Source organism: Balaenoptera physalus (assembly GCF_965194825.1).
Source record: "Balaenoptera physalus genome assembly, chromosome: 3".
Lineage (NCBI taxonomy): Eukaryota > Metazoa > Chordata > Mammalia > Artiodactyla > Balaenopteridae > Balaenoptera > Balaenoptera physalus.
In genome coordinates, this window is record NC_138890.1 from 82,514,119 (window position 1) to 82,529,080 (window position 14,962).

At 39.9% G+C, this 14,962-nt stretch overlaps 2 protein-coding genes across 13 annotated transcripts in view; both read right to left on the reverse strand.

Annotated features, from left to right (window-relative positions):
• Positions 1-9,452, reverse strand: part of ARL14EPL (ARF like GTPase 14 effector protein like) — a 32,933-nt gene extending 23,481 nt beyond the window's left edge. For 3 of the 10 annotated variants that reach the window (XM_082455848.1, XM_082455847.1, XM_082455842.1), the window contains exon 1: positions 753-9,451. The gene's annotated coding sequence lies outside the window, so the exon portion shown is untranslated. Of the gene's footprint in view, positions 1-752 lie in introns of all 10 variants that reach the window. The other 7 variants (XM_082455843.1, XM_082455854.1, XM_082455853.1 and 4 more) reach the window with 5 other exon arrangements.
• A 1,700-nt stretch (positions 9,453-11,152) lies between these two features.
• The window catches only part of LVRN (laeverin), a 166,296-nt gene continuing 162,486 nt past the window's right edge, over positions 11,153-14,962 (reverse strand). For 2 of the 3 annotated variants that reach the window (XM_082455737.1, XM_082455738.1), the window contains exon 23: positions 11,153-11,860. In XM_082455737.1, the coding sequence (XP_082311863.1) occupies positions 11,561-11,860 (300 nt within the window). In that variant the 3' untranslated portion in view covers positions 11,153-11,560. Of the gene's footprint in view, positions 12,596-14,962 lie in introns of all 3 variants that reach the window. The other variant, XM_082455736.1, reaches the window with a different exon arrangement.

The window sequence follows — 14,962 nt, forward strand, 5'->3', positions numbered from 1 at the left end:
ATTTGACATCTGCAATTAGAATTTATGTTGAATTAAATTTCTGATATATTTAACTTAGGATTCACTTAAATCCTTTTTATGATTTATGATTTAAAAATCCTTTTTATGGTTTATGCAAACTACAGGAACTCAGCATTTCAGCTAAAGCTAGCTTTCATGAGTAACATAGCATATTCTTGGGTAATGTAAGCATATTCATTTGTATCAATAAAGTTTACTTATATCAATAAAGTATCCTTAAGCTGTACTTCCTGTACAGTCTATATTTCAAAATGCAATTATAAACCATAATAAATAGTGATTTGACAGCATGAAGCCAGTTTTTTTAGAACGTTTGCAATTCCATAAAAATCTGTCTAAATAATGTTTGCAAAGTAGAAGCAACAACATATTTAAATGCATTCACCTAAAGTTTCTTTTCAGTACAAGTCCAAATTTAACTTTCTTTAAAAAGTCATTTTTAGAAAGTTTTCCTTTGTGTTGAACAACCATATCTACATGAAGCACTGCCTGTTATTTCTAAGAGCTGCCTGCTGTCTGGCTTACCGTAGGTGCGTGTGGATTAAAAATGTTCACCTGTGCCTTCTCAGCATATTAACCATGTCCTAAACTGACAGTTAAAATAAAAACCCAAAGCAAATGGGGTTTGGCGGTAAACGAGTTGATCTTAAATTCTGACTTCTGCCTCTCCCAGCACTGTGGCCTTAAGCCTCTGTTTCCCCATGTGTTAAAATCAGAATAATTATACTGACCTGAGTAGGTGATTAAGCCATTGTCTGTCAGTTCCAAAGCCACCTTTTTATTCTCAGCTGTGTAATGTTAGGGACCCTGCAAACCACGCTTTGATTTTGCAAGCTCTGCCAACAGGGGGCGCTGAGGGACAAGAGAAGGCTGGAGGAGCAAAGGGGCTTGCTCCTTCCTGTTCGCTTCTTGTTTCTGCCAGCAACATCTCAGCAATGATTCTTGCTCCTGACAGTGGCTGTTGGATTCCAGTTCTCAGGATCCCACCCCCATCCCTTAGACCCAGCCTAACGTGTCCCCTCAGAGATATCAGCACCAGCTGCCCAGAGTCCCCACCCCCATAGGTGACCCACAAACCGGAGGATAATCACAATTGCAGAGGTTCTCCCCAAGGAGTGAGGAGTCCAAGCCCCACATTGGACTTCCCGGCCCAGGGGTTCTGCACTGGGGAGATGAGCCCCCAGGACATTTGGCTTTGAAGGCCAGTGGGGCTTCCTTTTGGAAGAGCCAGAAGGCTGTGGGAAAGAGACTCCACTCTTAAAGGGCGTGCACAAAAATCTCACCCTTTCCGGGACCCAGGGCAGAAGCAGTAATTTGAAAGGAGCCTGGGTCAGACCCACTTGCTTATCCCAGAGAAGCAGGAGGCAATTGGGACTCACCCTGGGGATATAGACGCTGGCAGCAGCCATTTGTGGGAGCTCATCCAGCCACGAGGACACTGGTGGTGGTAAACGCCATTTCAGAATCCTCCCTTTAGCTTATTAGTGCCGGGGCCAGGCCCCACCCACCAGCCAGTCTGCACTAGACTTGGATCGCTCCAGGCCAAGCAGCTAGCTGGGAAGGGACACAGCACCACCGATTAGCAGGCAGCCTGCTGAAGGATCCCCTGAACTCCAGCCAGGTCAGGACACAGCCCCACCCACCAGAGGCCTGGCACTAACACCCGGGACTCCTGGGTCCCCACAGCCAGAGACCCCAGGACCCAAATGCACCCATCAGTGGGCTGGCACTAGCTCTAGCCTATCCCACCTGTGTGCCAACACCAACTTTGGGGCCACTGGGGCCCCACAGCTAGAGACTCCAGGACCTGGATCTGCCAGTAGGCCGGCATTAGCCCTGGGACTTGACCTCAACCTCCAGTGGGTGGAAACCAGCCCAGGGAGCTTCTGGGCCCACGACCCCACAAACAAGCAGGCATACACAAGCCCTGGGACAACTGAGGCCCCACAGCCAGCTGTGTCAAGACCTGGTCCACTCACTAGCAGGCTGGTAGCATCCCATGTTGTCTTGGGCCCCAGCCCTGCCCAATAGCAGAATGATCCCAGTTCTGGAACACCCCAGACTCTGCAACCACAGCCCCACCCACCAGCAGGCTAAAGTGCCTCCAGGAACCCTGGCCCAGCAGCCAGCCACCCTGGGACCTGGATCCACCCACCAGTGGGCCAGCACTAGCCCTGGGATCCCATGGGCTTTGTAGCCAGCAGCCTCATGACCCAGCCTTGCCCACCACTGAGCTGGCACCAGCACTGGGACTCCCCTGGCCATGTAGCCAGTCATGTCAGGATCCAGCCCCGCCCACCAGTGGCTGGCAGCCTCCACACAAGGCAGAGCCTGGCAACCAACTAGACTAGGGGCCAGCCACGCCGACTGCACCCACAGTAGTCAGCCCACCACAACAGAAGGATCCATGCAGCCCACATAGAGGGCACATCTAGAGCATACAGCACCAGTGAGCAGAGGTGAGTGAGCTGCTGGGCCCCATGGGCTGTTTCTTATATAAGGGCACTTCTCCAAGATCAGAATACATAATCAACCTTCCAAATACATAAAAATAAAAACAGTGAATTAGGCAAAATGAGGCAACAGTGGAATGTGTTCCAGATGAAGGAACAAGATAAAACCCCAGAAGAAGAACTAAGTGAAGTGGAGATAAGCAACGTAATCAATAAATAGTTGAAGGTAATAGTCATAATGATGCTCAAAGAACTCAGGAGAAGAATGGATGAACACAATGAGAAGTTTAACAAAGAGTTAGAAAATATAAAGAACCAAACAGAGCTGAAGAATACAATCACTGGAATAAAAAATACATTAGAAGAAATCAATAGTAGATTAGATGACACAGAAGGGGAATGGTTCAGTCAACTCAGTGGAAATTTCTCAAGCTGAAAAGAAAAAAGAAAAAATAATTTAAAAAAATGAGGACCAGTAGGAGACCTCTGGGACAACATCAAGTGTCTTAACATTCACATTATAGCGGCCCCAGAAGGAGAGAGAGAGAGAGAGAGAGAGAGAGAGGCGGAGAACATATTTGAAGACAATAGCTGAATACTTCCTGAACCTAAAGAAGGAAACAGACACAGACACCCAGGTCCCGGAAGCACAAGGAGTCCCAAACAGGATCAAACCAAAAAGGACCAAACCAAGACATGTAATTAAAATGGAAAAAATTAAAGATAAAGAAAATTTAAAGCAGCAAGAGCAAGGCACTAAGTTACATACAAGGGAATTCCCATAAGGCTACCAGCTGACTTTTCAGCAGAAACTCTGCAGACCAGAAGGGAGTGTCATGATAGAGTTAAAGTGATGAAAGGAAAAAACCTATAACCAAAAATACTCTACCCAACAATGTTAGCATTCAGATTTCAAGGAGAGCTCAAAAGTTTACCAGACAAGCAAAAGCTAAGAGACAGCACCATGGAACCAGCTTTACAAGAAACGTTAAAGGGACTTCTCTAAGCAGAAAAGGCTACAACTAGAAATATGAAAATTACAAAAGGAAAAATCTCATTGGTAAAGGCAAATATATAGTAAACGTAGGAGATCAACCACTCAAGAAGCTAGTAGGAAGGTTAAGACAAAGTAGTAAAATCATCTATATCCACAGTAAGTAGTTAAGGGATACACAAAACAAAAAAATATAAAATATGATGTCAAAAACAGTAAATGTGAGAGGGAGGAGGAGTGCAAGGTTGTTAAAATGGGTTCCAATTTAAGAGATCAGCAACTTAAAATAATCACATATTTATATGAATTGCTATATGCAAACTTCATGGTAATCACAAACCAAAAACCTATAATAGATAAACACACACAAAAGAGAAAGGAATCTAAGCATAACACTAAAGATAGTCATCAAATCACAAGGGAATAGAGCAAAAGAAGAAAAAAGGAACAATAAAGAACCACAAAACAACCCCCAAACAATGAACAAAATGGCAATAAGTATGTACCTATCAATAATTACTTTAAATGTAAATGGACTAAATGTTCCAATCAAAAGGCACAAAGTCACTGAATGGATACAAAGCCAAGACCTATCTATATGCTGTATACAAGAGATTCATTTCAGATCCAAAGACACACAGAGACTGAAAGGGAGGGGATGGAAAAAGGTACTCAATGCAAATGGAAATAACAAGAAAAGCAGGGAAGTAATATTTATATTAGATAAAATTGACTTTAAAGCAAAGACTGTAACAAAAGACAAAGAAGGACATTACATAATGATAAGTGATCAATCCAAGAAGAAAATATAGCAATTATAAATATATATGCACCCAACATAGAAGCACCTAAATACATAAAGCAAATATTAGTAGACATAAAAGGAGAAGTTGACAGTAACACAACAATAGTAAGAAACTGTAACAGATCATTTACATCATTGGACAGATCATCCAGACAGAAAATCAATAAGGAAACACTGGCCTTAAATGACACATTAGACCAGATAGACTTAATATATGGATACAGAACATTTCATCCAAAAGGAGCAGAATACATATTCTTTTCAAGTGCACATGGAACATTCTCTAGGATAGCTCACATGCTAGGCCACAAAACAAGTCTGAGTAAATTTTTAAAAATTGAAATAGTAGCAAGCATCTTTTCTATGCTTTCTACAAAGCTGTGAGACTAGAAATCAACTAAAAGAAAAAAACCGCAAAGACACAAACACATGGAGGCTAAACTATATGCTACTAAACAACCAATGGGTCATTGAAGAAATCAAAGAGAAAATAAAAAATACCTGGAGACAAATGAAGACAAAGCATAATGGTTCAAAATCTATGGGATGCAGCAAAAGCAGTTCTAAGAGGAAAGTTTATAGTGATACAAGCTTACCTCAGGAGACAAAAAAAGACTCAGATATACAACTTAACCTTACAACTAAAGGAACTAGAAAAAGAACAAACAAACCCAAAGTTAGAGAAGGAAAGAAGTAATAAAGATCAGAGCAGAAATACATTAAATAGAGACTAAAAAAACAATAGAAAAGATCAATGAAACTAAAGCTGGTTCACTGAAAAGATAAACGTAATTGATAAACCTTTAGCCAGACTCATCAAGAAAAAAAGGGAGAGGACCTAAATTGATAAAATCAAATAAAAAAGGAGACGTTACAACCAATACCACAGAAATACAAAGGATCATAAGAGATTACTACAAACAATTATACTCAAATAAAATGGACAACCTAGAAGAAATGGACAAATTCTTAGAAATGTACAATCTTCCAAGACTAAATCAGGAAGAAATACCAATATTTCTTTTTGAATTGAATAGACCAATTGCCAGTAGGGAAATTGAATCAGTAATTCAAAAACTCCCAACAAACAAAAGCCAGATGGCTTCACAGGTGAATTCTATGAAACATTTAAAGAAAAGTTAACACCTAACCTTTTCAAATTCTTCCAAAAAATTGCAAAGGTAACAATGCTCCCAAACTCATTCTACAAGGCCAGCATCACCCTGATAGCAAAATCAGTCAAAGATATCACAAAAAAAGAAAATTACAGGCAAATAACACTGATGAACACAGAAGCAAAAACCCTCAACAAAATATTAGCAAACCAAATCCAGTAATACATTAAAAGTATTATACATCATGATTAGGTAGGATTTATCCCAGTGATGCAAGAAAGTTTCAGTATCTGAAAATCAATAAATGTAATACACCACATTGATAAATTGAAGAATAAAAATCCTACAATCATCTCAATAAATGTAGAACACTTTTGACAAAATTCAACATCCATTTATGATAAAAACAGTTAACAAAGTGGGTATACAGGAAACAGCCCTCAACATAATAAAGGCCATATATGACAAGCCCACAGATAACATCCCATTCAATGGTGAAAAGCCGAACACATTTCCTCTAAGATCAGGAACAAGACTCTTGCCACTTGTATTTAACATAGTACTGGAAGTCCTGACCACTGCAATTAGGAAGAAGTAAAACTGGCACTGTTTGCAGATGACATGATACTACGTATAGAAAATGCTACAAGACACCACCAAAAGACTATTAGAACTCATATATGAATTCAGTAAAGTTGCAGGACACAAAATTAATATACAGAAATCTGTTGTGTTTCTATACACTAACAGTGAACTACCAGAAAGAGAAATTTTAAAAAACAATCCCATTTATAATTGTATCAATGATAATAAAATACCTGGAAAGAAATCTAACTAAGGAGGTTAAAGACCTATATTTGGAAAACTATAAGACATTGATTAAAGAAATTGAAGATGACACAAACAAATGGAAAGATATACTGTGTTCTTGGATTGGAAAATTAATATTGTTAAAATGACCATACTACCCAAGGAAATCTACAAATTCGATGCAATTCCTATCAAAATACCAAGGACATTTTTCACAGAACTGTAATAGATAATTCTAAAATTTGTATGGAAACACAAAAGACCCTGAAGAGCCAAAACAATCTTAAGAAAGAAGAACAATGCTGGAGGTATCACACTCTCTGACTTCAGACTATACTACAAACCTACAGTAATTGAAACAGTCGTGTACTGGCACAAAAACAGACACATAGATCAATGGAACAGAATAGAGAGCCCACAAATGAACCCGCACTTATACGGGCAATTAATCTATGACAAAGGAGACAAAACTATACAATGGGGGAACAACAGCTTCTTAAATAAATTGTGTTGGTAAAACTGGACAGCTACATGTAAAAGAATCAAACTGGACTATCTTCTCATACCATATACAAAAATAAACTCAAAATAGATTAAAAAATTAAACTAAGACCTGAAACCATAAAACTCCTAGAAGAAAAGTTGGCAGTACACTCTTGACATCAGTCTTAGCAATCTTTTTTTGGATCTATCTCCTCAGGTAAGGGAAACAAGATAAAAAATAAACAAATGGGACTGCATCAAACTAAAAAGCTTTTGCACAGTGAAGGAAACTATCAACAAAAGGAAAAGGCCTCCTACTGAATGGGAGAAGATATTTGCAAATGATAGATCTGATAAGGGGATAATATACAAAATATATAAAGAATTCATAAAACTCGACATCAAAAAAAACCAAAAAACCCATTTAAAAAGCGGGCAGAGGACCTGAATAGACATTTTTTCCAAAGAAGACATACAGATGACCAACAGGCACATGAAAATATTCAACATCACCAATCATCAGGAAAATGCAAATCAAAAGCACAATGAGATACCACCTCACACCTGTCAGAATGGCTATTATCAAAAAGACAACAAATAACAATGGCTGGTAAGGATCTGGAGAAAAGGGAACGCTTGTGCACCATATGACTGAGGAATTCCACTTTCAGGTATATATCCAAAGAAAATGAAAACACTAATTAGAAAAGATATATGCACCCCTATGTTTATTACAGCATTATTTACAATAGCTAAGATATGGAAGCAACCTAAGTGCCCATTATTGGATGAATGGATAAAGAATATTATATGGATAAATACAATGGAATATTACTCAGCCATAAAAAAATTAAATCTTGCATTTTGCAACAACATGGATGGACCTAGAGAGTATTATGCTAAGTGAAATAAGTCAGACAGAGAAAGACAAATACAGTATGATTTCACTTATATGGGGAATCTAAAAAACAAGACAAATGAACAAACATCAGAAACAGAGTCATAGATACAGAGAACAAAATAGGTGGTTGCCAGAAGGAAGGGAATTCTGGAGAGGAGAATAATAGGTAAGGGAGATTAAGAGGTACAAACTACCAGCTACAAAATAAATGTCACAGATATGAAATGTACAGCATGGGGAATATAGTCAGTAATTTTGTAATATCTTCGTATGGTGACGGATGGTAACTAGACTTATTGTAGTGACCATTTTGTAATGCATAGAAATACTGAATCACTGTGTTCTGCACCAGGAACTCTCATAGTGTTGTAAGTCAATTATACTTCAAAAACAAACAAACAAACAAACCCATATAAAGAGGTCACCTTTGTGATTACCAAAGGTGTGGGGTGGGGGAATGGGATGGGGGGTTACATGAAGGTAGTCAGAAGATATAAACTTCCGGAGACAAGCTAATAAATACTAGGGATGTAATGTACAACATGATAAATATAATTAACACTGCTGTACATTATATATGAAAGTTGTTAAGAGAGTAAATCCTTAGAGTTCTCATCAAAAGAAAAAAAATTTTTTTTTTATTTCTTTAATTTTGTATCTATGGGAGACCATGGATGTTCACTAATCTTATTGTGGTAATCATTTCTGAAAGAAATCATACTTACTCTCTACTATGGAGCATTTTTAGGACAATCTCCTAAAATGAGACCTGAGACCCCTGGACTCACTAAGGACTGTTCTGGTTCATAGAAACTGATGGGACTAATAGACTGTGTTGATCCCAGGTAAGATATGCTAAGATTGAGGGGCCATTGTAAATGACAGGGTGATCACTGCATGAGGATAAATAAAAAGAAACTTTTGCAAACTCCATGCTTAGTACTCATTTACTCCTCTGATATGTATCTATCAACACCCAGGGTCCAAGACTTTTCAAGTCATCAAACTAGCCCACTTTCAGCAGAAGCCTGAAAGCAGAGAAGGTGATATTTTCATTTTATTCTTCTTGGCATTATTTGTGAGGGGAAGTAAAGAGAGAGGAAGCCTTTGACCTGTCTTACTTAGTATCCTGCTACTTTTGTGGTTGGCTTTTGTACCCTTTGATATGTACCCATCGTTATTTGAGTACTTCCTTATCTTTTAGTACAAAGAGATGTTCTATCTCAAATTGTCCCTTTCCTGCCCCATCCCTGAAATCAGCCATTTCCCCAAGAAGCCCTGGTTCTTTTAGCAGAGCATGGCATTTAGAAGCCAAGATCTGGGCACTGGATGTGCTCATTGTCATTGAGGTGTTGTTGCTCCCAGGCTTTCTCAGTTAGAAAGCTAAAGTCTATATCTATATCTATATTTGTATTTGCATCTATGTCTATATATATCTAGAGAGAAACTGCAAGATATGTTTACAAACACACATTTACATCTATATGTATAAATCTATCCATGTATTGAGAACAGTGAGAACTGCTAATATCAATACCTCTAATTCCAATCCAACAAAAAAGGGTTCATTCTAGTTTTTCCTTTTGAATATCTGCAACTCCCTTCTCCAGCAGTGAGAAACCTGAATCTTATTATCATTTGTAAATTTTCTTATTTGAACCATACCCACTGTGGTAACCAAGCTCCCATATCTGCCTCTCCCCCACCCCATGTGGATGTCCTCCTCTCCCACCTCAGGCTCTGATGCCTTATGTTGAACCCTCATCCAGTCTGAGCCTCCTCTCCACCCCACTATGGGACTCCCCATTCTCACCCTGTTTGGGCTCTGACTGTCCATGTCGTAAGCTCCCTCCTTGCACCGTAGGGCCACTCTACTCACCCTTCATGGGCTCTGACATCCTGTGCCAAGCTGCTCCCTGGTGTGTGGACTCCCTCTTCACCCACTCAAGCTCTTACACCTCGTTCCAGGTCCTGGGCCTCCTCAGTTGCCCCTCAGCTCCCACTGGTGTAGACGCTTACCTTGCTCTGCCTCACCTTTAGGACTGACCTGTTTATAAAAGGAAGGGAAGAGGAAGAGTCCAAATAACTCTTAAATGAGAGTTGTGCTGTGAAGAACATACTTGCTGAATGTTGTTGAATTGGTGAGAAGACTGAGCTGGAGGCAATATACGTGTAGCTTCAAATGCTTCTGACTATGCTACATAATTCTTTGTATCCGGGGAAGCAGTTACATTCACTTGTAAACCTCCTTTAAGACTTGGGATTGGACATATTAATTCTGCTAGAGTTTGGATGGAAAAAAAGCATTCACTGGAGTAAACAGGAAAAGTAATCAAGTAGAAATCCTTTTTAAAGCTCATTTTGCTTCTTCATTCATTCTTCAGAATAAATTGTTGTACAGATTGGTCCCAGAGCGCTGAATTACAAAGCATCTAGAGTCTTCAAGACTAAGGCATTTGTTCTTTCACTTAAGGTCAGCAATGAAAAGTCACTGAATGGGTTTGAGGAGGAAAAAAGCATAAGATTATAAGGAAAACTTTAATTTCTAATTATCAAATTGAAAAAAATCATGAATACATTGTATATCTTGTTAACCTGCTTTAGGATGAACAGTATAAACTAGATGGGTCGAAAATATTGTGTTACAGTTGGCACGCTAATAAATAAGCTGGTTTATTGGTTAATAAAGTATTTATACCATTTAGACAAATCTGACTCAGTATCACTCCCTGACTTATTGCTATCACAGTAATCAATCAATAATTACATCTTTTTATACCAAGTATAAGGTACAATATAATAAAATGTAATGCTTATCTGGAGTAACTGGCTTCATCCAAGTAAGAAAAAATGTACATTATTCAAAATTCTTCTTCATATTTAGAGGAAGAACTATTAACCAAATATTTGGGCATTTGATTTTGGATAAACATTTTTGGTGCTGTTTAATTACTACAGAAGCTAAGATATAATGGAATTTTAATTGTCAGCAAATGGTCTGAAGAGCCCAGTGTGCTCCTTAGGTAGGATCAGGGCTTGGCATCACCCAATAACAGGCATCAGGGCCCGCTCAGCATCCCGAGTGCCAGCCTCCAAGCACACTTGGTCGAATGAGAGCACAGGAGGGGAGGAAGATCAAGGAGAGGGGACATGGACAACCAGGCAGAAGGAAGGCAGAGGTTACTGGAAAGGGAGAAGGAAGACAGGGGAACACAAGGGAGGGGAAGGGAGTGGAAGTGGAGGAGAGAAAGAAAGGAGGAGAAAGCAGTTGAGAGGACACGTGACATGGTTATCGAACGATGAGTTGGATGATTGGAGGAGATACAGGAAACAGAGAACGCACGTTGAAGAAAACACAGGAAGATACTGCACACATAACAATTTGAAGACATGGAGACATTTTATTGCTTATATTTTAAATTGTTAAATTTAAAGAAAAATCTCTCTGACCTATGGCCCACGGTCAAGTCTGTGCAGGCTGTGCTTTGGTCTGTCCTCATGGCCAAGTCCCATAGCCTCCCATTCCCTCTCAGGGAGTATCTTCTTGTGAAGTGAATATGAAAGTGAACTTCTGTCTTGCATTTTAATTTGTGGGTACATTAACTTACAGAAGAAATAGGAAAAAACCCTTAGATCACATTGCCTTGAGCTTATATGACATATTTAAAGGTTTTTCATTGACATAGTCCGTAATCTTTACAGTACCACTTTGAGGTAGATAGAAGATCTGTAGTTTTACCCCCATTCTGTAAAAACAAAATTAAAATTAAAACAAGAATTAAATGGTATACACACAAAGTCTAGAGTAGGATGATTTGCCTTAGCTGTCCTGATTAAATCAGGGGTAACAAAACTAAGCTAATTCCGTACATTGTGATTGATGAAAATGTTTAAAGTTGTCCAAACTACAAGCAGGTTCAATTTGGCCAAATGAAACCACATGTCAAACTTAATCTGCTGAGTGCAAAGCTATAAAGATTATGCTCTGGTTAATCTTTTAGTTCTATTACTCTTTATCTGACCATTATCCTTTGCGTTGGAGATTAGCCCATAATTGCTATTGTCTGTTGACATCATAATTTTTGCTGCTAAACTTTGGCTGAAAGAGTGTCTGTCCCACAGGTGAATTACAGTCAAGAGCTTCAGGGCAGAGCCTTGCTTTCCATTTGGTCTCCACAACAGCAATCCTACGGGCACTTCATGGATCCTACGATCCCAGGTCTCTTTGTGACACCATAAAGTTAGTAGCCAGTAAAGTGTGGCGTGATGCAGCAGGCACTGGGGAGAGAGAAATGGGCAGGAAGAGACACATTTCTTGCCTTTGGGGCACTTAACGTGGCTCACAAAATTGTCTGTTTCTTCTTTTTAAAACTTGCATTTCTTTGGCTTGTCTGTCTTCTAGTGAATATTATTTTTCTGGTTTCTATTTCTTTACACTGTTGTCTCATTTGCTCATTACTCTTTTAAATATTGAACTAAATAAACCCTAGAGTATTGCAAATCTGTATTTCCCTCAGAAAAGAATGTGCTCATTACCCAATGATGTAATATTCCACTGGCCTTCACAACAGAACAAGCAAAATTTTCTACGGTAAATTTGTTTTGCCAAGGCATTTAAAGTAAATCATGTGGTTTATAGCCCAACATGAAGCAAAATCTTCCCCAGAAATACAGCATTATTGGCAAAATCCTCAACAATCACTGAGCTTCAGGGCCAAACGTGACAAGAGGGGAAGAACAGGACTCTAAGTAGTAAATGTGACTGAAATACGAATAACAAAACGTGTGGTTTTCCAGACTCACAGAATATTGGAAGACAAAACCGTGAGCACATTATAATATGCAAGAGAAGGGCCGAGAGTTGCCACTAAATTATGTGTTTTTCTGTAGCCACGCAGCTATCCTGGCACTTCGCTCCTTGTTTTTCAGATTTTCATTCTTTATTGTCTGTAATTTGGCCTGAACTGTGAGTCTCTGGTGCTCCTCCAACATGTTACTGCAAAACTGCTGCAGCTGAAAGGACAAAGAGACGGTTGGTCCATCAGTGCAATTGAACTTCTCACTTAGGCACAGTAAGACAAAGTTCATGGTAAGCAGCGACATGATCTTGTGAATGGATGATGACAGTTGGAACGAGTAGAAATGTCTGTCCCTATATGGTGTGTCCCTGAGGAGACTGTGACTGAGAAAATGTGATGAAGACCACACCTGTCCTGAAGAATCCGATGTAGACTGGAAGCTCCAGGAAGTAGGAACTTTGTTTATTCTATTCAATGCTCTATTCCCCAAGCACGTAGTAGGTGCTCAATAAAGATTTCCAGAATGCATATTGGATATTATACAAGATTTGTAGACAGAGACACAATGAGACCTTTCCTTATTTCAAAAGAAACTTTGCAACTTCCAAAGCTCAAAACTGGTATACAACATCCATGTCTTTACAAATGTTACCCTTTATTTAAGAATATTTATAGTGGATTCATCCATTGGCTAAATTCCTTCATTGAGTCAGGTCAAGCATTCAGTTATGGGAACGTTTGTTGCAATATTACATTCAAGCCAGACAGATCCCAATTGAATAATTGGGATAATAATAATTGAATTGAATAAATCATATTCCAAAAGTCTATTTCTGTGTCATTGGATTATACCTCAGAACACACATTACATAAAATGATAGTGTACCCTACCAGCTCACAAAAGGTCACATAAACCCTAATGTACTTGAAATCAGGTAGTAATAGGGTTGTCAAGTCTAACTACAATGCAAAAGATAAATAAGGTTCTAGGAAAAAGTAGCTTAAGGGGCCAGGAGCAAACCTCCCGTTCTCTCCCACACCTGGGCATTCCTCCCAGGCAGTGGGAGCCACACACCAGCAGCACCGCCCCCGATCGAGCAGCTGCAGTGGGTGGGAGGGGAGTGTGGGTCTGGGGGACTGTGTGTGTGGGGCTTCACGGGTGCTTGAGAGCACGAGTGAGGACAAGCTCCAGCAGGGTGGAGTAGAAAGACCAGAGCAAGAGATTCGGAGAGTGTATAAAAACTGTGCTGGTGTGGAGGGAAAAGGAATTCATATGACTTTCTTTTCATTTACCTTTTTTTAGTAACTGTTTTCAATATTATCATGTGAACCAATACATTGCAGTAGGACTGTTGGTCATTCACAGCTTGTTGACAAAGATATTCATGGTAGCTAACTCACTTGTTTTCAAAATTACAATAATTTAACTACTGCTAAATCCAGTTTTGCATTTTTTTAATGAACTGTCAGTGATTATAGAATTTTGGAACTTTGGGGATTGCTAAAGTTATACAAACTTCATTCATTCATTCAACAACAACAAAACTACCGGGTTTTGTAGAGATAAAGATGAACAGAGGCACTTTTGAAGATATCAACACAAACTCAGTTTTGATTCTAGGAGCTTTCGTTCCAGGATTTTTGGGTGTGCCCCTCACTCTCTTGTCTGGGGAATCCCTGCTAAATCAGGTCCTGACAGCTCAGCCTCAGGCAAGCCAAAACCCAAACAAAGATCATTCCTTCAGGAATTACCAGTTCTTCCTCTCTCTCTCTCATAGTAACAACTACATAGGATGATTTGGGAGCATGGAGGAGGAGAGGGTGTAAATTAGTTAGTTAAAAACTTCCTAGAGGGACTTCCCTGGTGGCGCAGTGGTTAAGCATCCGCCTGCCAATGCAGGGGACACGGGTTCAATCCCTGGTCCAGGAAGATCCCACATGCCACGGAGCAACTGGGCCCCTGCGCCACAGCTACTGAGCCTGCGCTCTAGAGCCCGTGAGCCACAACCGCTGAAGCCAGCGAGGCACAACTACTGAAGCCTGCGCGCCTAGAGCCCATGCTCTGCAACAAGAGAAGCCACTGCAATGAGAAGCCCGCATGCAGCAACAAAGACCCAATGCAGCCAAAAATAAATAAATAAATTTATTAAAAAATAATTCCTAGAATATGTGGTTGGAGCAGGGTCTTAAAGGAGGATTAGGAATTACGCAGCCAAGGACAGGCATGAGGAGGGCACCCCAGACAGAAGGTAGAGTGTTTCTGAAATCTGGGAAATGTGCAACAAGATGATAATTTAAGAAATTCTGTTACGTGGTACAGTGTAACTAGAGGAAAAGTGTTCGGGGGCACCTATGCCGCTTATTCTCTGACACTGGTTGGTGAAGTGGGCAAAAGTGAAGCCAGGGAGTAACGCAGGGGCCACATTATGAAGGGCTTCGTGTGCTAATGAAAAGATTTTAAAATTCCTTCTAAAAACTATGATGAGCTACTGAAACTTTGGGAGCAGGGCAATGACCGGCAGTGATGCGATGGATGGATGGAGGGAAGAACAGCCTGCCCATAGTCTACTGCAATAATTCA